A 24,897-nucleotide genomic window follows, 5' to 3' on the forward strand; every position below is an offset into this window, starting at 1 on the left:
TTTGCAAATCAGAGATACTTTGGATGTTGTAAGGGGTACGGGAATATAGGCGAGTGGGGCAGAAAGCAAAAGAGAGGCTTGGAGTCTTGAAGTGGCTAGGCTTTTTAAAAATGTATTTCATCTTACTTCCAGCAAAAAAATCCATTAAAATGTATGTGTTTCTAATGAATAAAACCCAAAGTTTGAAAGGACTGTGCAGACTACACAGTCAGTAGACAAACTGCACACAGGACAAGCAATTCCCATCAGAGCCATATAGTTATAGATCTAAGTTTTAGGACCTCAGCAAAGCATGCCCATCTTATACTAGGAATTCTTACACACCATCTAACCCTCCCTTCTATCCCAGCTTTTTCATCTGCAAAGGCATAGATTGATAAATGCTATAAAATTAGAGGGAATAATTGTTGTTGTTGTTGTTAGTCGTCAAGTCATGTCTGACCCATCGCAACCCCATGGACAACATTCCTCCAGGCCTTCCTGTCCTCCACCATCCCCCGGAGACCACTCAAGTTCACACCGACTGCTTCAGTGACTCCGTCTAGCCACCTCATTCTCTGCCATCCCCTTCTTCTTTTGCCATCTATTGTTCCCAGCATTAAGCTCTTCTCCAGGCAGTCCTTCCTTCTCATTAGGTGGCCAAAGTATTTGAGTTTCATCTTCAGGATCTGATCTTCTAAAGAGCAATCAGGGTTGATCTCCTCTAGGACTGACTGGTTTGATCGCCTTGCGGTCCAAGGGACTCGCAGGAGTCTCCTCCAGCACCACAATTCAAAGGCCTCAATTCTTTGGTGCTCAGCCTTCCTTCTGGTCCAGCTTTCACAGCCATACATTGCAACTGGGAAAACCATAGCCTTGACTATATGCACTTTTGTTGGCAGGGTGATGTCTCTGCTTTTTAGTATGTGAGGGAATAATTAATATTTTATAAATTCAAGACTTTATTATATTTATTGAAATACTATATTCCAATATGTTTCTCTTGGTGTTTTGTTCTTGTTTTGATAATAGTATATGGGAGGGAGGGGGTTGCCTTATTTTTGAAATAGAGAAAATTGCTTCGGTTTTATGCTATGGCTGCCAACACTTTCAATGGCTTTTACCATGCAGATCATGTAATTTTTACAGGCTTTTATTTAGGGCAGGAAGAGAAAAGATGGGGGCATGCAGCTCCTGCTGAAGTCAGCAGCCTCATTCTTCCCTCCATGCCCATGATCAGGGTGGCCACCTGTGAATTGCAAAGAGAAGGGGACAAAAGGAAGCACAACTTTGCATGTGCCAATCAATAGGCATACATAAAATATTCTGATGCAAATAGAACTTCTGTACATCTCATCAAAGCTGTTCCTGGGAACCTATGTACCCTATCTATCTGAAGATTTATAGACCATTTTCTTCAGCATATGCTCACAGAATGGTTTACAAACAATTAAAATAACATAACACAACACACTCCCTTCCATAGTTTGCTGCCCAGATCTTAACACTTAAAGGGCAACTTCAACTCTGATCTCTTCTGTCTCATGGCACTTCTATCCTCATACCAGACTTACTTAGATCCTTTCATACAGCCTGAAGATATAGCTTGAACTGCCTGATCCTGCCCAATCTTAGAAGCTAAGCAGGGTCAGCCCTGGTTAGACTCTGGATGGGAGACTTGAGTCCTGCATTGAGCAGGGGGCTGGGGGTCCTTTCCAATGATATGATTCTGTGATTCTTTGAACTTGGTCTGGATAGCCCTCCAACTCTAGGATGCCTTCAAAGCAGAAGACACCCCTCTAGCTGCCCTTCAAATGGAGCAACGTCCTCTCAAAAAGAGGATGAATGACCAGCTCACATTGTCCACCCCTCTAAGTAATGCCTAGAAACAGAGAATGCATACGACTTTGTTTGCAAAATGTATGGTCAATGTTTTTATAGCTACCACTGTGTTTTCCACTATGCTAAAGAACCATCAGAAGAGTTTGGGCCTTGGAGTTGCCTATCAAAAGCACACGGGCAACAAATGGAGCATGGCTACTTGGCCACAGGATGACACACTATGGCCAAGTGTACTGCATTCCTATTTGAATGAGAAGCATTATTTCTAAATTTGCCTTTATGTTTACATAGTGGCAGTCCCTGCAGTACCTCTAAACCCTGCTCCCACAACCCTGATCCTCTCCCCACACTTGTCCAGTGCAGACATGCTACTGGGGGGCCTGACCGCCCCCCCTGGCTCAGTTTAAAGTCTTCCGGATGAAGCTTGCTAGAGCATCTCCAAAGGACCTTTTCCCCATCCTCGTGAGGTGTAACCTGTCCCTTGCCAGAAGTCCATTGGCAAGAAACCAGGTGCCGTGGTCGAGGAACCCGAAGCGTTCCTTCTGGCACCACACTCTAAGCCAGTCATTCTCCTCAGCGACCCTTCTATCCCTGCCTGGCCCAAATCCCCAGACTGGTAAGATTGATGAGAAGGCCACTTGGGCCTTTAGCTCCCTGAGTTTCTTCCCCAAGGCCTCGAAGTCCCTGGTGGACCCAACCACACCCTGCCTGGCCACGTCATTTGTGCCCACATGGCTCCCCAGGAATGGCTGGTGACCCCTGGAGTGAACAAGATTCTCCACTCTGTCCTTCACATGCCGGATGCGTGTGCCCAGCAGGCAGCAAACCTCCCTTGTCTCCAGGTTGGGGAGGCACACCACTGCCTCAGTGCCCCTCCGCAGGGATTCCCCAACAACATTCACCTGCCGCCCTGTATTCCCAGTGGTGGTGGGCGGCCGTGCCCTAGCCCTTGCCTCTCCTGCAGTGGCCCTCTTGCCACTTGTGGTCCCAGGATGGGCATCGTTCTGGTCCTCCAAGGCCTCATCAGCCCCAGCCTCCTCAAATGGAGAGAACCTGTTTCCCAGCTCCAGATTGGTGCCAGGAGAAGGAGGAGGCCGTGCTGGCCTTGTCCTCCTGTGGGTGACATACCTCCATGTCTCTGCAGCTGCTCCTCCCGTGGTCTCTCCCTCAACCCTTTGTCCAGAGGGGGGCTGCTCCAGGGGGGCCTGGAGAGCTCTCTCGGCCCTCAGGCACCTCACCTCCTCCTCTAGCAGGACCAGCAGCTTGCACTGAGGGCAAGCATAACCCTGCCTTTCCTGGGGGAGAAGGGTGAACATGTCACAGCTGTCGCAGCGGACAGCAACACCTGCGACTCCCGCCAAGGCCATCTCCTGGTCTGCCATTTGGATCCCTTCCAAGACCCTACCTTGGTCCCCCGCCTTGTCAGTCCTGCAGTACCCCTCACTCGCCCAGTTCTCCCAGACAAAAACCCACACACACACACACAAGGATAAAATAAAATTAATTTGGAGGAAAAACAAAGCAAAGCAAAGCACAGCACAGCACAGCACCAAAAAAACCAAAAAACAAAACTAAAACAAACCAGAACAAACAAACAAAGAAAAACAAAGCAATAAACAAAAAACAAAACCCTCGGTCCCCCAGAGAAGGGAGTCCCCGGGCAGCCCAGGCTGCAGCTAAGGGCTGCAGACAAGGAACCATGCCAAGAGGCCAGAGCCAAAAGGGCTTGCAGTGGCTGAGCACGGCCTTATCAGTCCCTCAGGCCAGTGGCCCCACCTGTCTGCTTCCTCCTGGCCCCTCTGGCCTCTCTGACCCCGCCTTCCTGACCCTCTGCTCCTCTGCCCAGCTCCTACTTTGCCTTTACCAGTCCCCTGGCCACTCAGCACTCTCTCCCAGCCTGTGCCTCTGCTGATCTGCTAAGAGGCTGGAGCCAAAGGTACCAAAAGACAAAAAGATATGACACTGGAAGATGAGCCCCTCAGGTCGGAAGGTGTCCAATATGCTACTGGGGAAGAGCAGAGGGCTAGTACTAGTAGCGCCAGAAAGAATGAAGTGACTGGCTCAAAGCCGCAAGGACACTCAGCTGCTGATGTATCTGGTGGTGAAAGGAAAGTCCGATGCTGCAAAGATCTATACTTCATAGGAAGCTAGAATGTAAGAACCAAGGCAAGCTGGATGTGGTCAAACAAGAGATGACAAGACTGAACATCGACATCTTAGGAATCAGTGAACTAAAATGGACATGAATGGGTGAATTTAATTCAGATGACCATCAGGTATACTACTGCAGGCAAGAATCCCTCAGAAGAAATGGAGTAGCCTTCATAGTCAATAAAAGAGTAGGAAAAGCAGTACTGGGATACAATCTCCAAAATGACAGAATGATCTCAGTTCGAATTCAAGTCAAACCATTCAACATCACGGTAGTCCAAGTCTATGCCCCAACCACTGGTGCTGAAGAGGCTGAAGTTGACTGGTTCTATGAAGGCCTACAGCACCTTCTAGAATTAACTCCAAAAAATGATGTCCTAATCATCATGGGGGATTGGAATGCTAAAGTGGGAAGCCAAACGATAACCAGAATAACGGGCAAATTTGGCCTTGGAGTATGAAATGAAGCAGGGCACAGGCTGGTAGAATTTTATCAAGAGAATACGATGGTCATAGCAAACACTCTTTTCCAACAACCTAAGAGACGACTCTACACATGGACATCACCAGACGGTCAACACAGAAATCAGATTGACTATGTGTTCTGCAGCCAAAGATGGAGAAGCTCTATACAGTCAGTAAAAACTAGACCAGGAGCTGACTGTGTCTCAGATCATGAGCTTCTGGTTGCAAAATTTAGGCTTAAATTGAAGAAAGGAAGGAAAAGCATTAGGCCACTCAGGTATGACCTAAATCAAATATCATATGAATATACAGTAGAGGTTACCAATAGATTTAAGGAATTAGATCTGATAGACAGAGTGCCTGAAGAACTATGGACGGAGGTTCGCAACATTGTACAAGAGGTAGCAAATAAAACCATCCCAAAGAAAAAGAAATGCAAGAAAGCAAAATGCCTGCCTGAGGAAGCTTTACAAATAGCTGAGGAAAGAAGGGAAGTTAAAGGCAAGGGAGAAAGAGAAAGATACACCCAATTGAATGCAGAATTCCAGAGAATAGCTAGAAGAGATAAGAATGCCTTCTTCAATGAACAGTGCAAAGAAATAGAAGAATACAATAGAATAGGGTTGACCAGAGATCTCTTCAAGAAAATTGGAGATATGAAGGGAACCTTTCATACAAAGATGGGCATGATAAAGGACCAAAATGGCAGGAACCTAACAGAGGTAGAAGAGATTTAGAAGAGGTGGCAAGATTACACAGAAGAACTATACAAGAAAGAGCTTAATGTCCCTGATAACCACGATGGGATGGCCACTGACCTCGAGCCAGACGTCCTGGAATGTGAAGTCAAATGGGCCTTAGGAAGTCTGAGCAACAACAAAGCTAGTGGAGGAGACAGTATTCCAACTGAGCTATTCAAAATCTTAAAAGATGATGCAGTAAAAGTGCTTCACTCAATATGACAGCAAATTTGGAAAACTCAACAGTGGCCACAGGATTGGAAAAGGTCAGTTTACATTCCTATTCCAAAGAAGGGCAATGCCAAAGAATGTTCAAACTCCCGCACCATTGCTCTCATTTCACATGCTAGCAAAGTGATGCTCAAAATCCTACAAGCTAGGCTCCAGCAGTATGTGGACCAAGAACTATCAGAAGTACAGGCAGGATTTCAAAGAGGCAGAGGAACTAGAGATCAAATTGCCAACATCTGCTGGATCATGGAGAAAGCTAGGGAGTTCCAGAAAAACATCTACTTCTGCTTCATTGACTATGCTAAAGCCTTTGACTGTGTGGATCACAATGAACTGTGGCAAGTTCTTAAAGAGATGGGAGTACCAGACCATCTTATTTGTCTCTTGAGAAACCTATACGCGGGTCAAGAAGCAACAGTGAGAACTGGACATGGAACCACTGATTGGTTCTAAATAGAGAAAGGAGTTTGGCAAGGCTGTATCTTATTGCCCTGTCTATTTAATTTATATGCAGAGCACATCAAGAGAAAGGCCAGGCTGGATGAATCACAAGTTCGAATTAAGATTGTTGGGAGAAATATCAACAACCTCAGATATGCAGACAATACCACTCTAATGGCAGAAAGTGAAGAGGAGCTAAAAAGTCTCTTGATGCGGGTGAAGGAGGAGAGTACAAAAGTTGGCTTGAAACTCAACATTAAGAAAACTAAGATCTTGGCATCCGGTCCTCTTACTTCCTTGCAAATAGATGGGGAAGAAATGGAGGTAGTGACAGATTTTATTTTCCTGGGCTCCAAGATCACCACAGACGGGGACTACAGCCAAGAAATTAAAAGACACTTGCTCCTGGGGAGGAAAGCTATGGCAAATCTAGACAGCATACTGAAAAGCAGAGACATCACCCTGCCAACAAAAGTGCATATAGTCAAGGCTATGGTTTTCCCAGTTGCAATGTATGGCTGTGAAAGCTGGACCATTAGGAAGGCTGAGCGCTGAAGAATTGAGGTCTTTGAATTGTAGTGCTGGAGGAGACTCCTGCGAGTTTCTTGGACTGCACGGTGATCAAACCAGTCAGTCCTAGAGGAGATCAACCCTGACTGCTCTTTAGAAGGCCAGATACTGAAGATGAAACTTTGGCCACCTAATGAGAAGGAAGGACTGCCTGGAGAAGAGCCTAATGCTGGGAACAATTGACGGGAAAAGAAGTAGGGGAAAGTCGAGAATGAGGTGGCTAGATGGAGTCTCTGAAGCAGTTGGTGTGAGCTTGGGTGGACTCTGTGGGATGATGGAGGACATGAGGGCCTGGAGAAATGTTGTCCATGGGGTTGCGATAAGTCGGACATGACTTCACGACTAACAACAACATCCTCTTTTGCCCTCTTTTTTGGTCATGTATGTAGGCCAACCTAATACTGCTGCCATCTTAAACCTTTCCCAGCTAGAAACAATGAGGACTAAAAACATAGATTAAGCACACTCACAGGTACCCCAACAGCATGCATGCAAATGTGCCATATGAGCCATACGTTGCCCACCCTTGCCCTGTTTTGAAGCTTTCAAAGCTCTGAGAAAGCAGAACTTGGCAGTCTTTGCCTGCCTGCAAGTTCCCTTGTAGAGGTGCCTGTGGTAATTGCAAGTGTAAATTGGCAGGATCCTTATTTGGCTAATAAATACTTTATTTGCACGTGTGAAGTCAATAAGAATCCGTCTTCTCTTTGTAATAAGGTTTTAACACAATTAATCTCTAGGAGGGGGACTGACTGTTCCTCCTGCCATGCGGCTTCTCCATGTGGAGCAATAAAGGCACTATTTGCATCTCATTAAGCAAAAGAAGGTGAGACAGAGGAAGCTTCCTGAGTTCCCTTGTGCATCCTAAGAGGCAGAACTGCCTTTGTGAGAAAAAGCACAGTGCATGGAAGAATCAAAGCTTCTGACTTCCAATTAAATGCAGTGGGAGCAAAGAGCTTGGAGAGCATGTGTGGAAATGTAGTTATTAAAAGCATTTGTTGGGCATGCGGGGCAGAGCTAGATGCATTTTCTTTTATATGTTTCAGCAACAGGATGGCAGGCATCTGGAACAGATGCAATTGATCAATCAATTTTATCATGTAAATTAATACATCACCCAACTGGCAGATGTCATCAGGGCATTTTGCAACCAGGAAAAGCCCCAAACACCACTACAGCAAGGGCAACTAGAACCAGAAACACAGCTGTAGAAATTATTTTTAAAAAGATATTAAAAATATGAAAGCCAGCGGTAAAGTATCAGAGCAATAGATGAATTATTAAATGCCTGCAAAAGATCCTGATGCTCCCTGGTCACATGAAACACTGGAAGGTCTGTTATGGGATCATGGAACTGAAATGGACTGAAAACTGTCTGGGGGGAAGGTCCCAGACCTTTTACTGCTTCCGGTAAAGCACAAGTTGGCAGCACTGCATGCAATGCCATCAATGCAATGGGGCAATTTCCTCCGCTGCACTGGAGGGCAGTGGGCTCGCTTCGAGGACCAAAGGCAAGCTGTGTGGTGAGCTCGGCTCTGTCCTCCAACCTCCTGCTGGTCCACAGGAGCTACCACCTGAGGCTACTGCCTCACTCTGCCCTAATGCTTGGGCTCGCCTTAGGTAGGGAGAAGCAGATGTAGCTAGTGGTGCAGGCTTGGTAATTTCAGATCCTACACTGGGACAGCCAGGTGTGGTGCTTCACCTGTAAGATGCACTACTTACATTTCTCTTCTCCCCTGCAACTGCCCTTTCCTGTGCTACACAGCTAAAATTTCTGAAAAGATATAAGAGGGAAATTGGTTTCCAACCCTGGTATCTATCTATCTATCTATCTATCTATCTATCTATCTATCTATCTATCCATCCATCCATCCATCCATCCATCCATCCATCCACACATACCTATTTCATAGGTATATGTGCAGTTTTGCATCTCAGACTTACTTAAAATGTGAGCACCATCATCAATACAGCAATAAAACAGAGCTTGTTTGTATAGCCCTGATTATCTGCCACTCTCTGGGTAGTCATTTGTTGGGCAGGAGTAGGCTTGGGCTGCAGGACCCTGGACTTTGGCCACAAGGTCCAGCCCCTGGTGTCCTGCCACTAGATCAAGCTGGGATACAAAAGAGAGGATGACTTGTTCTGATAGCACAGCAGAAAGTACACAGTCTGGGGCTATGGTCTCTACTGGGGTACCTGTGAGCACCAGGGCATAACATAAATAAAAGTCTGTGTGGTTGAGCAGCAAGAATGGTGAACACGGACTGGAGAGATTCAAGGTCAAATCCCCACTTCCAGAAAGCTCCCTTGGGAGAGCTTGGCCAAGCCAGATGCAAGTCTAAGCTACCCTCCAGAGAGATCATCTCTAGGAAAAAGTCGGGAGCCACTCTGAGGGCCCATCGGATTCCATCTATATGTCCAATCAAAAGTCCAAGTCAACTCAGACTGAATTAAGCCAAATTATTTCCCAGTGGTGGGGAGGGTAGTTAGCTTCTCTTCATCATTTCACCTGATGTCAATCCAGTTTGATCCTGGAAGAGCTACCCCACAATTACCAGGGAGGAACCCCCATTGGCTGAGACAAAGGGGTGAGTCAATTGTGAATGGAGCAGGAGGTAGTGAAGGACAGGAGTGGTGTGTTGGCTCCTTCTCAATCCAAAATGGACACAGCCCCTGCAGCATCAGTTCCCCCACACCACATCTAGAGGCTTCCAGTCTCCTCTATCCCCAGATAAGGAACACATCCCTTACTTTTTCCATCAGCTGCCGTAGTTGCCGGCTACGCAAGTCTCTGGAGCAGGTACCCTGGACCGGGATGACAGCCGTGCACAGACACTTGCCATCAGGAGCCTGAGCCGAAGTGTAGACCTGCCAACCTTCATCAGGGCTCTGAAAGAGGGTCTGCAGAATAGAAAGAGAAGTCATGGAACTGAATAGAGGGCTCAAGGATTGCCCCCAGTCTTTAGATGGAGGACCTGAAAACCCAAAAAACCGAGCCTTGGGAAGATGATTAAACTGCATGACATATTTAAACCCATCTCAAATATATCGAGGTGCTTGTCCTCCCAGGCAAGGAAAGTGTTGGAGATTCCTAGTCTCCACTAGTGTAAGGAGATGTAATTATTGATTTACTTTCTCAGCCTTTTGCCCCAAAATGATCTTCAAAGTGACTCAGTGACACTCAAGGTAGAAATTACTGCTATTTCAGTGAGGTTTTCTGCTTGGACTCAGGAGATCTGGTTTTACACCTCACTTGGCCAGGAAGCTCACTGGGTGGCTTTGGGCCATTCACTGCCTCTCAGTCTAATCTACCTTACAGGGTTGGTGTGAGGATAAACATGGGACAGAAGAAAACTAGGTAAGCCACCTTGGGTTCCTTAAAAGAGGGGAAAAGTTGAGATATGAGTATAGTAACAAATAAACACATTTCTATGTAAATTAAAGTTGTCATTCCAGTTTGGCATTTAGATGTATCAATTAGCACATGCAAATTATGTGTGTCTACATCCTTTTTTGCCTGATTTTCTGATGAGGGCATCCCCCTTTGAGATCTTGGGCGAACCACTAGTTTTCAGCCTGTGCCATCCCAGTAGGGCTTTTTCCAGAGATGAGAGAGGGACTTTCCTATGAATCCCACCTTGATCTCTTTGGAGGAATGACAGGGTATAAATGCAATAGATAACCAGTCAAATATTAATTTAAACAAATGCATTCAGCACTCCTCTAACACGCTGGCTGGAAAGTGTCACTATTAGGAATTACGTGAACTGGCTTTCAAACAAGTGGCTTTTCTAGAAGAGACTGAGATGAGCATCTCCACCCCAACCAGGGTTAAACCAGGTCTGGACAATGTGTTGCTCTCCCAATGCGTCACCCTGCAATTTACATGAACTGTAGGCAGTGTAGTTACTAATGAGGGGTCATGGCTCTTATAGTCCAAAACATCCAGAGCAGTGCAGCTTGCCCATCACTGCTCCCAATGAAACTGCAGAAATGAGACCCTGCCCGTTGGCCACTTCCTGGCAGGAGAAACCGAAAAAAGTGGAGACAGGGCTCCTCCATGGGAGGAAGGGCTGTTTGGCTTAGCCCTCTTCTCCAACTGCACAGCTACCCACATCACACATGGTGTCTCTGTAAATATTTGCTAACAGGCTGAACCCTCAGACTAATTAGATGCTGTTGCCATTACAACACTCCCATTCTTGTGCAGCTGGGGCTCGCCGGGAGTCTTTAAAGCATGCAGTTAGGGGGCCATCAATCCTCTGGCCCCTAGACATGGTCTGAAGGGACCTACATAGTGGAAATTGCCCCCTCCCTTAAAAGCAGCACTGAGATCTGCCCCCATCTCTTGCAGTGGGTGTGGAAAGGACCACAGCAGGCTGACTTCCAAGAAATCCACCCCTGAGTGGGGAAAGAGAGAGATTCAGTGTGCAGGAAGGATGGAGGCTGCTGCCCTGAGCACTGGGTAGCCTCCTCCCCTCTCAGTCTGAACAGCTCTTGCTAGACACTTGAGAAGTGTGTCTAGACGGCAAAGAGCTTCCGCTAGGCAGCAAAGTGCCTGTCTAGTGGGAAATGCAATGATTGGAGGACAGGGAGACAGAGATCACCTCTGTTCCCTCCCCCCACCCTAAAGCAGAGCCCTACATGCAGAAAAACCTCCAGGTTCAGAAGCAAACCTCTCTGGAGGTGCAACCCCCTAAGCACTGTTAATACGCTTCTTACTCTTAAAAGAGAACACCCCTTATTTATCAGGAGTGTGCCATTTTATTTTTCTTTTGTAATTCTGTTTGTTTCCATAATGAAAGACTTCATTCATTTCATTGTGCATCCATTAAAAGCATGTTTGATTTGTTACACCTATGTTAAATTCACAATTGTTTTGTTCCATTTGCTTTTGTTTCTCTCTTTTTAATTGTTGGATTAGTGATTTCTGGCAGCAAAGCAGATTTCAGAGTTGCTTCCTAGCAGCCTCCATTTCATCTTCCTAGATTCCCCCCAGACATTGTCTTGTGTCTGTGCATTCTGAAAAGTAGCAGCTGACACATAAAACATGGCAGTCCCCTGCTTTTGGAGCCACTCTCCCACCCTCTACCACCCAGTATGCCCTGGAGTAACACAAAGTCTAGAGCATTCTGGGATAATAAAATGGCAGCAGCCAGGAGACAGCAGCTGTAATCTATACTGCTATCAGCAGAAAAGGTACCTCCCCCTTCAAATGCATGTTGAATGGGCATGTTGGTTCCAGGGCATAAGCTGCAGGGTGAGCACAGTGAATAGAGATCTTGGCAAGAAGCAATAGGGCCAGGGGCAAAGGGTCAGATACCATAAAGGCGAAGCAAGGCCAGGGGCAAAGACAGAAGCAAGGATGGGCAAGGGTCAGAGACTGGCAGGGCAGGTCCAGAGGCAGAGGTGAGTTCAGGAGCAGGCAAGGATCAGACAGTCAAGGCACAGATGAAGGCACTGCAGGACTGGAGGCAGGCACCAGATCAGGACCACAAAGCAGCCACAACTAAGGCTCAACTTGCTGGGACAAAGCTTGGCAGGAATGAGCACCTCTTGTGGCTTCACCTGATCTCCAGGACTGCAATGCTCCTAAGCACTCCCAGGCCTGATGCCGGTCCTGTAGGCAAACCCAGGCTGCCTGCTCCATCTAGCCACCAGAGGGAGCCATGATGCTCTGTAGATCCTGGCAGGGCAGGGCTGCCAAAGATATTTTGCTGCCTGGGACAAGGAATCAAACGGTGCTCCCACCTCTGTCAGTTTACATGTGAACTTAGGGACTGAAGTCTGGGACAGGCGGCCCAGCACCCAGAGCTTCCTTACTCTGTCTAATGGTAGAGAATAAGATTGAGAGCCAGAGTGGTGTAATGGTTAAGAGAGCAGGACTGGGATTCAGGCGATCTGGGTTCTTGTCCCCACTCAGCCATGGAGCCCACTGGTGGCTTTGGGCCAGTCACAGACTCTCAGCCCAGCTCACCTCATAGGGCTGTTGAGGGAATAAGATTGAGAGCAGCAAAAGGAGAATGATGTAGGCCACTTTGAATTCTTTAAAAGAAAAAAGTGGGATATAAATCTAATAAATAAATAACAGTAGGGCCATGGAGATGAATGCGCTAATGAAAGTCTGTTCATACTCCTTTGTTCCTAATGGCTTTCAGCTTGTAACAACTGAAGAACAATGACCTGAAGGGGGGCCATTCAGAGTGATGTTTCATTCATTACAGAACACATACACACATCCCATTGCATATCTACCCCTACCCCCACCTCCCACCCCACTGGAATGAGAGAGAAACATTCATTTAGGCTGGGGAAAGTAATGAGTGTTTACTGAACTGTGGATTATATCAACATTCCCTGCCTCCATTGATATCTGTCATCATGAATGAACCTTGATTTTTTAGTTACATAGCTCCATCCAGAGTTCTGCTTCTTGGTTACACTGGAATGGGACAGAATGTTGGAAGAGTGGGGTGGAACTGTAGGAAATGGTGGAAGTCAGCTGGTAATGGTCATGTGTTCACCTGATAGAATGGTGTTCATGGGTTGTGCTTTAAACTAAAGCAGTAAAAGAAGGAATTTAGGCCTGATGGTTGGAGACATTTCTGGAAATTCTAAGCATTGTGTAAGAACTGTGATTATTGCAAAATAAAACCATTTGGTGGAGACAGGCAGGAGAAAACCCTCTAGCACTGGGCTGCCTGGCCACTAAAGCATCCCATCTGCCTTGCACTTCAGGGATCTGGGATGCCCCAGGGTTATAGGCTATGAGAGCACTGCCTGTCACAACCGTTCAGACCGAGCTAGCACTGCCTGCCCTCTTTCCTTCCTCTTTCCAGAATGAGGTGGTGCCCACTAGGTCACCTCCCCCTTCCCAACCCACACTCCAATGGAAACGGGTTTCTAAAATTCACCCAGTTCCTTTTGCTAACTAAATATGGAGCTACAAAAGCTATTTTTAGCTTCCACTTGCCCTGGGACATGCCGAATGCACGTAATGAGTTGTGGCATGACCTATTCTGTCCTCTCTTGTTATGTTGTGAAGCTTCATCAGCCACTCAGCTGTCTCTTCCCCCCCTCACCTCCAAATCCCATTTCTGTTCCTTAAAGAAGCATCTGCTAAAGAACTGGGGTGTGGGGGGGCAGAGATAAGGAGAGAAAGAAAGCTCAACAAAACTTTCCTCCCATGGAAACAAGAAACAGACGTGTAGTATAAGGGACCCATTGATCCTTCCTTTCCACCCAGCCCTTCATGCAAGCAAATAAGAGAAAACCTCTTGGGAAACAGAGCAGAATAAGTGGTCCTTAACAGAGTGCAGGGAATGGATGGAGAATGTAAACTAAGTCAGACCCTTGTTAGCCAGGCTAACATTCGCTCCTTGTGGATGTGGCATCACAACCTGCCCCAAACTTACATCCCAGGAATATGAGCGGGAATCAGAAAACGGTGTTGTCCCACCGCTAAGCCATAGCCAGCCCTTAACTCCTCTGTCTCAGTTGGACCTAGACAGGTCTTGAAGATCCCACTGGTGGAAGTGGGGGAGTCAGTCTCTGCAGTTTTCCCTTCCCCTGAATGGGGTCCATGGGATAGCCATGTGCTTTCTTTTACAGCGGGCAGTCCTCTATTTGAAGGGCTTCCAGAGCGACATCCTCCAGTTGAAGACATCCTCCATTTGAAGGGCCATTCTGTCCAGTCCTGACTAAAAGATCAAGAGCCCATCTGAACAGGTGCCCATCCATGGGAGACCAAACAGGCAGGCACACAGCAACCCTGGTCACATTCTAGAATGAAACATACTGCATTTCTCTTTACATTATAATTATTTCTAAATCTTAATCTACACACACAAACTAACATAGACAAATCAGTGCCCTCCTTTGCCCTCTTTTTTGTTCTTGACCCTTGGATCCCTTCCAAGCTGTGTGGCCCCTCCATCTGGGGGGGCTGTGTCAAATACCTCTGCCTCCATATGAAGGGGAAGAGTCACAACCACTTCAGTTTAATGGCACCTGTTGCAGCAGAGGCAGGGTTGGGTTGAGGAGCAACCAGATAAGTAGCTGCAGGACCAGGATGCCTGCCTATGGAGTCTTGCTGATGATCATTTTCTGTCCAGTTTTTCTGCTTCCTCTCTCTAGTCTCCTTGGCTCCAGCATCATCCTTTTCTCCCTTCCCCTGTACCTCCAACATTTGAGCTTGCTAGCCTCTACTTTTGAAAGGCATCCATAGCTCAGTGCAAGAATGCCTGAAGGTCCCTCATTCAATCCCCACCCTAACCCTAACCCTAACCCTGGAAAGCCACTGCCAGTCAGTGTCAACAGTACTGGTCCCAAAGGATCCATAGTTGTTATAATGCCACTTTTCATGTTTCTACATCCTTCCTCCTCCCAAGAGTCTTTGGAAGACTTACAGATTCCACCTCCTGATCTTCCTTCCTTCTGTTCAACTAGATCCATCTTTGCCTCGTTTCTGGGTAACCAGGAAGACATGAGAGCATGTATGGTGCCCCCTGACTGTTTCACATGGTCCCTCAGCCCTTCTGAACCACTTTGGGGGACACAAGGGGCTACAGGTGGTGGAGGGAACTGGTGAAATTCATCCCCTCTTCCTGCTGGCAGAAGTGCCATTACAGGAGGCAAAATCAGCTGGTTTCTTTAAGAGTGTTGGCAGGCTGTCACAAAATAGGAAAAGCTGGGTGCTCAATGCTTCCTCTTACAGATCCATATTTCTAGCAGTGAATTTTAAAATCATTTTACATAACAGTAAAACAAATGCAGTCCTTGCGATTACAGTGAATTTTTAAAAACTTGCTTTAATAAATATTTCATGCTTCACTATGAAAAGAAAAAAAAATCCACTCAGAGCCTTATGATGCATTTGTTCTCCCTCCCTTTTTTGTCATGAAAGTAGAAATGACTTTCTGGTGGGGGGGGGTGGAGGAACAAACAAACCTCAGTGGGGCTGTTAATGTATCTTTTCCTCTGGGGTATTGAAGTAGGTTGTGTGAATAATAGGTTTAAGTGGTTGCATGGCTTATCAAAGGAGGGCTTTTCTTTTCCCCTTTCACCTGTGCTTCTATATGTGTATGGAAAAACAAAAAGCAAAAGCAAAAGCACTGCACTGAGAACAAAGTTATGAAAGTTGAGCACAAACGCACGCACACAGGCGCACAAACACCCAGCCACTTAACAGTCAAAACTTCCCTGTATTTCTTTTCTGCCTCTCCACCCCAAGCTACTACAGGCTCAGAAACATGGCACACTACTTTGTCCAAAAAATTCACAATTCATGAGTATTCCAAGCTCTTTCATTAACTTAACCAACAACTCCCCCTCTTGCAGAAGGATGTGAAGATTCTCCCTTCCACAATCAAGGTGTGTACTGGGTCAATAGGGCTCCCCGCCTGCCTGCTGTTTCCATTTTTTTAAAACTCTGATGTAGGAGTCAACCCAATTTCTGCCTGGCTTCTCTTTTCCTCTCTAATTCCACAGCAGTGTCAGTGCTGGGGCTAGTTTTTTTCTGATGGTGCTTGACACGGTACACTTAATGCCTGCCCCAGCTTACCCTCTCATCACCCCTGGTACCAGCCACTATGGTGGCTTTGGTCCTTCTCTTTCTTAACATTGCTTCTGCTTGCTTGACAGGCAGGGGGTCCATGAGCCACAAGGCATCCCCTGCTCCTCCGCCTCATCCCCACTGCCATCATTTATTTATTTATTTGGGTAATTATTTTCCCCGTCCAATACCCAGTGGGTCTCAGGAGGGCTTACAGTTCAAATCCCATAAATACATAGACAGCCAAATAATACAATATAAATGATCCACAAACTGAGCATAAAAGCATAGTTAAAATTAAACATTAAAAGTACAGGAGAATAAAAAGGTCTTGACCTGGCACTGAAAAGCATATAACATTGCTTTCCATAGCCAGGGCGCCACCAGAGAGAAGGCCCTCCTCCAAGTATGTTCTCGCCTAACCTCCTTCAAGGAGGGTTCCCAGAGCAGGGCTTCGGCTGCAGATCTTAAGGGGTAGGTGGGCATAGGTTGGAGTGACCAGCAGGTGAACAAGAGGCTGCAATGATGAAAGGATGGTACACTATTTCTGTATCGTGCCATCATGGATCTTGGCAGCTTAATCTTTGATCCCTTGCCTCACAATTCCCAGTGCAGAATTTGCCATTTCACAGCATTCACATGCAGGGCCAACCTTCTGGTGGAGCTATTTGCCACCACTCTAAGATTCCTTTCCTGGCCACTCAGGGATGTCCAAGACTTTCCTTTTCACTTGCAAAAGCTGCGAGCGTGCCTGATTCGAAGCCCCAAACACAAGCATTTATTTGCCAACAGTTTTTGCAGGTTGTTAGTTGGGAACCTGCTAATTGCTTTAACTGCTGGATCAGACCCAAGGTCCATCTTGTCCAGCACTCCATACACATGGTGGCAAAATGGCTGTGCACAGGATCCCTTAAGCAGGATGGGTGCAAGACTTCCTCCTGCCCAAGCTCCTCAGCAACTGCTGCATGCAGGGAGGCCACCTCTGGTAAAGGAGGTAGCCCAAAGCCAGCAAGGCTACTAGCCACTGATAGTCTCCTCCCTCATCCAATCCCCTTTTAAAGCCATCCAAATTGGTGGCCATCACCACTTCTCATGGCAGTGAATTCCATAGTCTCACTATATGTTGACTGAAGAAGTACTTCCCTTTATCAGTCCTAAACCTCCCACCTAAAACTCCCACCAGTCAGCTTCCCAGGATGATCCTGGGTTCTAGTGTTATGGGAGAGGAAGAAGAATGCCTCCCTCTCTTACTTTCTCTACACCTTGCATAAATGTAAACATCTCTATCATGTCTCTCCTTACTCACCCTTTTTCTTAACTGAACAGTCCCAATTGTCATAGCCTCATAGGGCAGTTTGTCCAGTCCCTGGTCATTTTTGTTACCTTGCTCTGCATTTTTTCCAATGCAGCAATGTCTTTTTTCAGGCAAGGTGACCAGAACTGTACCCAATATTCTAACTGCGGTCATACCATAGGTTTGTATAAGGGAAGTAAGATCTTGGCAGTTTTTTCTTTTACGTGGGAAGGGTAGGGCAACTTGGTGAGCATCAAGGATTTTTTCTGCGGGTACAGAGTTGGCTGTATGTCCCAAGTTGCCCATCCCTGTAATACACAAGCAGGATCATTCCATTTCCACATTCCAAAAGTCAAAATTTCCATTTCCAGTGAAACTCTCCCATTAAAAAAAAAACCCGAATGGGTCCATTAGGGACAACTGCACACAAAATATGTGTACATTTGGGAGAGTGGCATCTAGAAACCAGAGAGAATTTTGATGTGCACAAAAAGGAGTAAGTATTTGCATGTGAACTTTAAATGCAAATTTGCAAACTGATGCAGAAGCAAAACAGCATCAAGGTGTACTTGAAAAAAATGCAAATATTCTAGAGCAGAACAGATGGATTTTTCCATCCATATCCTTCACATAGGGGGCAAGGGTGAGATCTGGGACAACAAGGTTAAATGTACATGTCAATGGAGGGGGCACCGCAGGGGGGCACCTCAACAGCAGGACTAACTGGTGCAACCCTGCAATCCCTGCACACAAGCTTTCAAATCCACAAAGCTCTAGCATAAGATTGTCCAGAAATTTCACAACAGCATACAAATTATCCAAACATGCCCTGCTTGCAAGTTTGCAACCATGGACAAGAGTTCTTTTCTCTAAAGAACATGCTTGCATATGCCCAAACTTGCAATCATGTTTGAAAAATGCAGGGTTTTTTTTAAAGTGCTCTTTGCATTTAAAAGCATTTAAAGAAAAGAAATGCACATTTTTTACACTTGGAGGGTGTGAGCAGTTTTGATACTTACATATAGAAATGCATACTTTTCCCATTTAAATGAACAAAAAAGTCACAAATGAAAACTGGGTGAACTGAGCAAACGTGACGTTAAGGGAATCTCAGTGAACCTGAATATCACCGGTTCTCACATCAATACCCTGGTATTGCAAAATCACACGCGTGCCCTGGCATTCTTAGACAGGACATGCTCGCTGCAGCTCCCTCCTCTATGCAAAACTGTTCCACAGAGCCAGGCGTGTGTGTGCGCGCGCGCACGCACACACACAGAGAGTCTTTTCAGGAACATTTATTTCACATATGCTAATACTGAATGTGGATTTCGCTGCAGGAGCACGGACGCTCTGCAGAAGGCTCGTTTGTCAAAAGCTGGCAGTATGTTCTTGCTGCTCTCCCTGGCACGTAGGCAGAGGCAGGAAATACTGCTTTTGTTGTGAATTAAAATAATGCTCTGCACCCCCACCCCCTGGGCCTTTCTCTCTCTCTTTTTCTTTTGACACTGCAGCTGTGGCGCTTCTGCTTCCTGCTCTCACAATGAGTACCTACCAGTTGCGGTGGATGCAGCAAAAATGCTCACGTTCCGGAAAGGCAGCCACGGGGGCCAAGATGGTGAGCGGTAAAGAGTGCTAGACTAGGAACACGGAGACCTGCGTTCAAATCCCAGAACCACCCATGAAGTTCGCTGGCCACTCATTCTCTCTTGGCCCACCCTGCCTCATTAATTTGCTGATAGGATGGGGGGGGGCACCACCTTAAGATCCCTGATGGGGTAAAAAAGATCACTGTCATTTACATCACAGATGGAGGTGCCCTGATGGAAGTAGCCCTGCTTTCCTTTAATGGAAAATCTGGATGGAAAACTGGATTACTTTCTTAGCTGTCCTTTCACTACTTGGAGAACATGAAGTGGATTGTGTATAACTGAGCCCCACAGATATTATATTGCTTAGGATATTATATTGCTATATTATATTATTATATTGCTTACGTAAGACAGGTGTGCAGGACAGGGCGGGGCTTCAGGAGCGCCCTGCGGCCTCAAAGCGCCAGCGGCGGCAGGGAGAACCAGCACGCAGGACGGGACACACCTCCCCCGCACTGCAGGAAGGACCTTCGTGCGCCACCGGCTGCACGCTGCTCCACCGCGCTGCAGGAAGGAAGGACCTTCGCGCGCCACCGGCTGCACGCTGCTCCACCGCGCTGCAGGAAGGAAGGACCTTCGCGCGCCACCGGCTGCACGCTGCCGTGCCGCGCCGCCGACAGAGGCCAGTACCACCGGCCAGGACGCAGGACCGGTTCGGTTTGCCCCGCCCCCCCTGCACAGGTGAGAGGTGTGCGGGACAGGGCGGGGCTTCGGGAGTGCCCTGTGGCCTCAAAGCGCCGGCAGCGGCCAAGGCCAACGGCCTCGGGGTGATGGCCAAAGGGCAGTCAATGCCGTTTGGGTGCCGTTTGGGGGCCGAGCGGGGGGCTGGGCTGGCCAGGGGCTTTTGTTGAAATTGGCCCACCTGCCGTTGAATGTTAGGGAAAGGGGAGTTTTTAACTGCTTTTATAATTTTATTTTATTTTAATCTGTTTTTATGAAGTCGTCCCTGGCCATGTCGACGTTTATGTTTCCTGGGGAGCACGCAGGCGCCGCCATTGGCGTGGTCTTGGGCAATGGACGTAACAGCGGTGGGGGCCTAACGTGTCCGCGTAGAAGGAGGGACAGATGGCTGACACCTATCCCTCCTTCTGGTTGTGCCCCCAGCCAGAGGGTGCCAGGTAGTCTTGTCAACCGCCCCTCGGGCCTGACGGCGCTGCTGCTCAATGCCAGGTCGGTCAATAATAAATCTTCCCTCATCCATGACTTGATTGTGGATGAGGGGGCCAACCTGGCTTGCATAACGGAGACCTGGGCGGGAGGGGGGGGGATGTTGCCCTCTCTCAACTGTGCCTGCCCGGGTATCTGGTTCAGCACTGTTCCAGCCCAGAGGGGAGGGGAGGGGGTCGCTTTGGTTTACTGAGCCTCCATCTCTCTCACGGGACTTCCGGTCCCTTCGAGACCAGGGCTGGAGTGCCTCTACTTGGTGTTGGGCAACCGAGACAGATTGGGGATTCTATTGGTGTACCGTGCACCCTTCTGCCCAACAGTATCCCTGCCTGAGCTGATGGAAACCGTCTCAGACCTGGTGCTGAGGACCCCCAGGATGTTGGTCCTGGGGGACTTCAATCTCCATGCTGAGTCTGGTCTGACCGGGGTGGCTCAGGACTTCATGGCCTCCATGACGGCCATGGAGCTGTCTCAACATGTCTCCGGCCTGACCCATAAACGTGGACACACTCTGGACCTGGTTTTCTCGACGGGGCAGGAAGAGGGTGACCTGAGGGTGAGGAATTTATGTTTGACTCCCCTGTCATGGTCAGATCACTTCCTGGTGAGGTTTGTACTCGAGAGCAACCTCTCCCTCTGTAAGGGTGCGGATCCGATTGTGTGGGTCCGCCCCCGGAGCCGGATGGATCCGGATGGATTCCTGAAGGCCCTGGGGGAGTTTCCGGCTGACAAGACTGGTGCTTCTGTCGAGGATCTGGTCGAACTGTGGAACGGGGAGATGACCAGGGCTGTGGACACAATCGCTCCTAAGCGTCCTCTCCCACCGGGCAGAGCCCGCTCTTCCCCTTGGTATACACCTGAATTGCGGGAGATGAAGCAGGTTGGGAGACGGCTAGAGCGTAGGTGGAGGAAATCACGGGATGAATCTGACCAAACACACTTGAGAGCCCACTATCGGGCCTATAGTGTGGCAGTGAGGGCGGCGAAAAAGAAGTTTTTTTCCACTTCCATTGCCTCCTCACAATGCCGTCCGGAGGAGCTTTTTCGAGTGGTGCAAGGCCTGGTTCGCCCGGGTCCTAAGGAAGATCCGGTTCCACCCTCAAAGACCCGCTGTGACGACTTTGCCAGGCATTTCAGGAAGAAAATTGCTCAGATTCGCCATGAGCTGGACACCACTAATGAATCAGAGGTTTCTGGGGAGATGCCAATGCTGCCGTCTGGTCCAGAATTATTGGATGAATTTCAGTTATTACGGCCCGATGATGTGGACAAGGTGCTAGGACGAGTACGTCCCACCACTTGCCTATTGGACCCTTGCCCATCTTGGTTAATAAATAATTCCAAGCACGGGATTGGGACCTGGATCTTGGAAGTGGTTAACGCTTCTCTGAGGGAGGGTCGGGTGCCTGCCCCTTTAAAGGAGGCGGTAGTCCGACCGATCCTGAAGAAAGCGTCACTGGATCCAGAGATGGCCACTAACTATAGACCTGTGGCCAACATCCCGTTTCTGGGCAAGGTGTTAGAGCGGGTGGTGGTGGGACAACTCCAAGCACTCTTGGATGAAACTGATTATCTGGACCCATTTCAGTCCGGCTTCAGACCCGGGTACGGTACTGAATCTGCCTTGGTCGCCCTGTACGATGACCTGTGCAGGGAGAAGGACAGGGGGAGTGCGTCCCTATTGGTTCTTCTGGACCTCTCAGCGGCTTTCGATACCATCGACCATGGTATCCTTCTGGATAGGCTAGTGGGATTGGGGGTCGGAGGCACTGCTTTGCAGTGGTTCTGCTCCTATCTCAACGGCTGATACCAGAAGGTGGTGCTGGGGGACTATGGCTCTGCGCCATGGCAGCTATGCCATGGAGTACCACAGGGGTCCATTTTGTCCCCTTTGCTGTTTAACATCTACATGAAACCACTGGGAGAGGTCATCAGGAGGTGTGGGCTGCGGAATCATCAGTACGCTGATCATACCCAGCTCTACCTCTCATTTTCCACTAATCCAGGTGAGGCAGTGGCTGTGCTGAACCGGTGCTTGGCCGAGGTAATGGGCTGGATGAGGGCCAATAAACTGAGGCTCAATCCAGACAAGACAGAGGTCCTGTTGGTTGGCGGATCAGGCTTCGGAGAGGGTGGATTTGACCTGGTCCTGAATGGGGTTGCACTCCCTCTTAGGGACAAGGTCCACAGCTTAGAAGTGCTCCTCGACCCGGAGCTTTCATTGGAAGCTCAGGTGACAGCGGTGGCAAGGAGCGCTTTCCTTCAGCTTCGGCTGATTAATCAGCTGCGCCCCTACCTGGAGTACGACTGCCTGGCGACAGTGACACACGCGCTGGTGACTTCCCGCCTTGACTTCTGTAACACGCTTTACGTGGGGCTTCCCTTGAAAACAGTCCGGATACTTCAGTTGGTTCAAAATAGAGCTGCCAGGTTGCTGACGGGGACTGGGCGTTATGTTCACATGACTCCAGTCCTCCGTCAGCTTCACTGGCTTCCCATTGAAGTCTGGGCCCAATTCAAGGTGTTGGTGATGACCTATAAAGCCCTAAACGGCTTGGGTCCTGGTTACCTGAAGGAGCGCTTACATCCATATATGCCCGTCCGCCCCTTGAGATCTGCGGGAGAGGCCCTTCTCAGGGAACCCTCCATGAAAGAAATTAGGAGGGTAGGTACTCGGAGGAGGGCTTTCTCTGCGGTGGCACCCAATCTATGGAATGCGTTCCCCAGAGAAGTCCACCTGGTGCCGTCGTTATTTGTTTTTCGGCGCCAGGTGAAGACCTTTTTATTTAAACGTCATTTTAATTGTTAACAATATTTGCTTATTTATCTGGCCAGGGCGACTTCTTTTATATTGTTATTTATTTTATATTGTTAATTTTATATTGTTATTTTTGTATTTTATTGTATTTTATTGTGTTATAAGCCACCCTGAGGCTTTGGCAAGGGGCGGCATAGAAATGTTTTAATAAATAATAAATAAAAATAATTAAGCCAGACCCTTCCCTTCTTGCCCTTTGGCTCCAAAGCAACAGACATTCCTTTATGATGCAGATCTTTATTGGGACTTCACAGATAGCAAACTGTGCCACTCAAAGAGTCCTCTAGCAAGCTGAGGAATAGCCTCTGCTCATGTAAAGAGTGAGTGAACTGGGAACTTCTCCCTAATCCTTCCCTTTCAATCACACTGCAGGCTTGCCACTCACAAATTGGGCTCTCCCCAGCCTGCCATGCAACCGTTTGGCAGGCAGGCAGGTGTGCCACTGTTGGGTGGGGGAGAGCATGCAGGTAGGGCCACTCCAGCACGGCTCCCCACCTCCAGCACAAAGCCACACTTCACAGTGCTTCCTGGCAGCTCCAGAAATGTAAGTAGTGGAACCAAAAGCTGGTTGAATGGATGCATGTGTGAGTAGGAGGGAAGAGAGGGAGATGGAGTTCAGGTCCCACCCAGTGCCACTTCCAGTTATGCCCACCACTGGTGCATGCTGCCTCTGACTCACTACCCACTGCTGCTTGGGATCTTCATGGTTGTCTCACATGCCCATGTCAGCAGCACAGCTTACTCACTCTGGCTTTCAGCTGGAATTGTTAAAAATATCCATAGTGCTGAACCTATTTAGGAAAGGGGATTCAGCACCCTGGACAGCTTCTTTACAGTGAACTGAAATCCAGGGTGGATACACTGCCCCCCTGACAGTGAAAGCACCAGCCTCAATGGCGGGACTGACTTGGGGCATAAGCTGGGCCGTGCCCTGTGCCCTGCACTAGCGTACAGCTCAGTGACAGAAGTAGGAGAATTCAACCTGTGAAGTGCCATGGGGCACAGAGGACTGGGGCCTCTTCCAATTTCAGAGGGCCCTTGGGAAAAATGCTCTCTGTGGATCCCCTGCTGCAGGAAGTCTGCTTTGGCACCATCATCACCACCATCTGCTGTTGCTTGCTTGCTTCTCTGTTGCTTGCTGCTGCCTGGGCCAGAGAAAGAGGCTGGTGGGCAAGCATGTCACAGAGATGGTGGTGGGCTCTCCCACACTAGAGACATTAAAACAAAAAAAAAAAAAAAACTGGACAGCCATCTGAGTGGGATGGTGGAACTTGGTGTCCTGCACTAGCAGGGGGTTGGCTCTGATGGCCTTCCTGGCCCCTTCCAACTCTACTATTCTATGATTCTAGGAGCAACTTCATCAGGCTCTTGTTAGCCCTGCTGGGGTTGGGTCCTCAGCCTACCTGTGAAATTGGTCCTGGATGGGGCCATCGTCTTTGTTTTTATTCAAGTGATGCGAGGAACAAAAGCTTAATACATACAAGATGGAGAACCCAATTGAGAAGCACCAGAGACACCCACTCCCCTGCAGGTGTTTTGGAAACAAAACCTCATTTTGGTAGGCTTGCAGAAGAAACCATGAAGAAAATCCCACCCAATGTATTGATCATTTGGTGGGAAAGCACCATCAAAGCTGAGGGCAATGCAAATGGAACTTCCACATGACCAGATGTCACAAAAGACACAGTCACCAGGTTCTCAGAGCCACCAAGGAAAAGATTCCACGTTCATGAGTGCCAGCAGCCTGGCATGTGGGTTGCTGTGCCAACCAAACCTGCTGAGGTGTGCGGTAGGGGCTGGCTTGCAACCCACCCCAGAATCCTACAAGTAGCCATGAATTCTGGGGTGGTTTGAGAAACACCCTCGTCTTACACCTTGCTGGGCTTAGATGACACAGCCATCCATGAGCTACAAAGGTAATTAGGCAACCCACATGATGCATGAGGGAAAAGGAAAGGAAGCCACTGCAGATTATGCAAGCCTGGCCATGGGCT

General features: G+C 48.1%; 1 protein-coding gene across 3 annotated transcripts in view; it reads right to left on the reverse strand.

The window, feature by feature from the left end:
* Nucleotides 1-24,897, reverse strand: part of OLFM2 (olfactomedin 2) — a 216,390-nt gene that overhangs the window by 82,168 nt on the left and 109,325 nt on the right. Inside the window, exons 2-4 of one of the 3 annotated variants that reach the window (XM_044431567.1) lie at nt 18,256-18,280; nt 13,817-13,829; nt 9,171-9,308 (exon numbers count right to left, since the gene is read on the reverse strand). In XM_044431567.1, coding sequence (XP_044287502.1) covers nt 9,171-9,308; nt 13,817-13,829; nt 18,256-18,280 — 176 coding nt within the window. Of the gene's footprint in view, nt 1-9,170; nt 9,321-13,816; nt 13,830-18,255; nt 18,281-24,897 lie in introns of all 3 variants that reach the window. The other 2 variants (XM_044431568.1, XM_044431566.1) reach the window with 2 other exon arrangements.

The sequence above is a fragment of the Varanus komodoensis genome, unplaced genomic scaffold, assembly GCF_004798865.1.
Source record: "Varanus komodoensis strain SLA01 unplaced genomic scaffold, ASM479886v1 scaffold22, whole genome shotgun sequence".
NCBI lineage: Eukaryota > Metazoa > Chordata > Lepidosauria > Squamata > Varanidae > Varanus > Varanus komodoensis.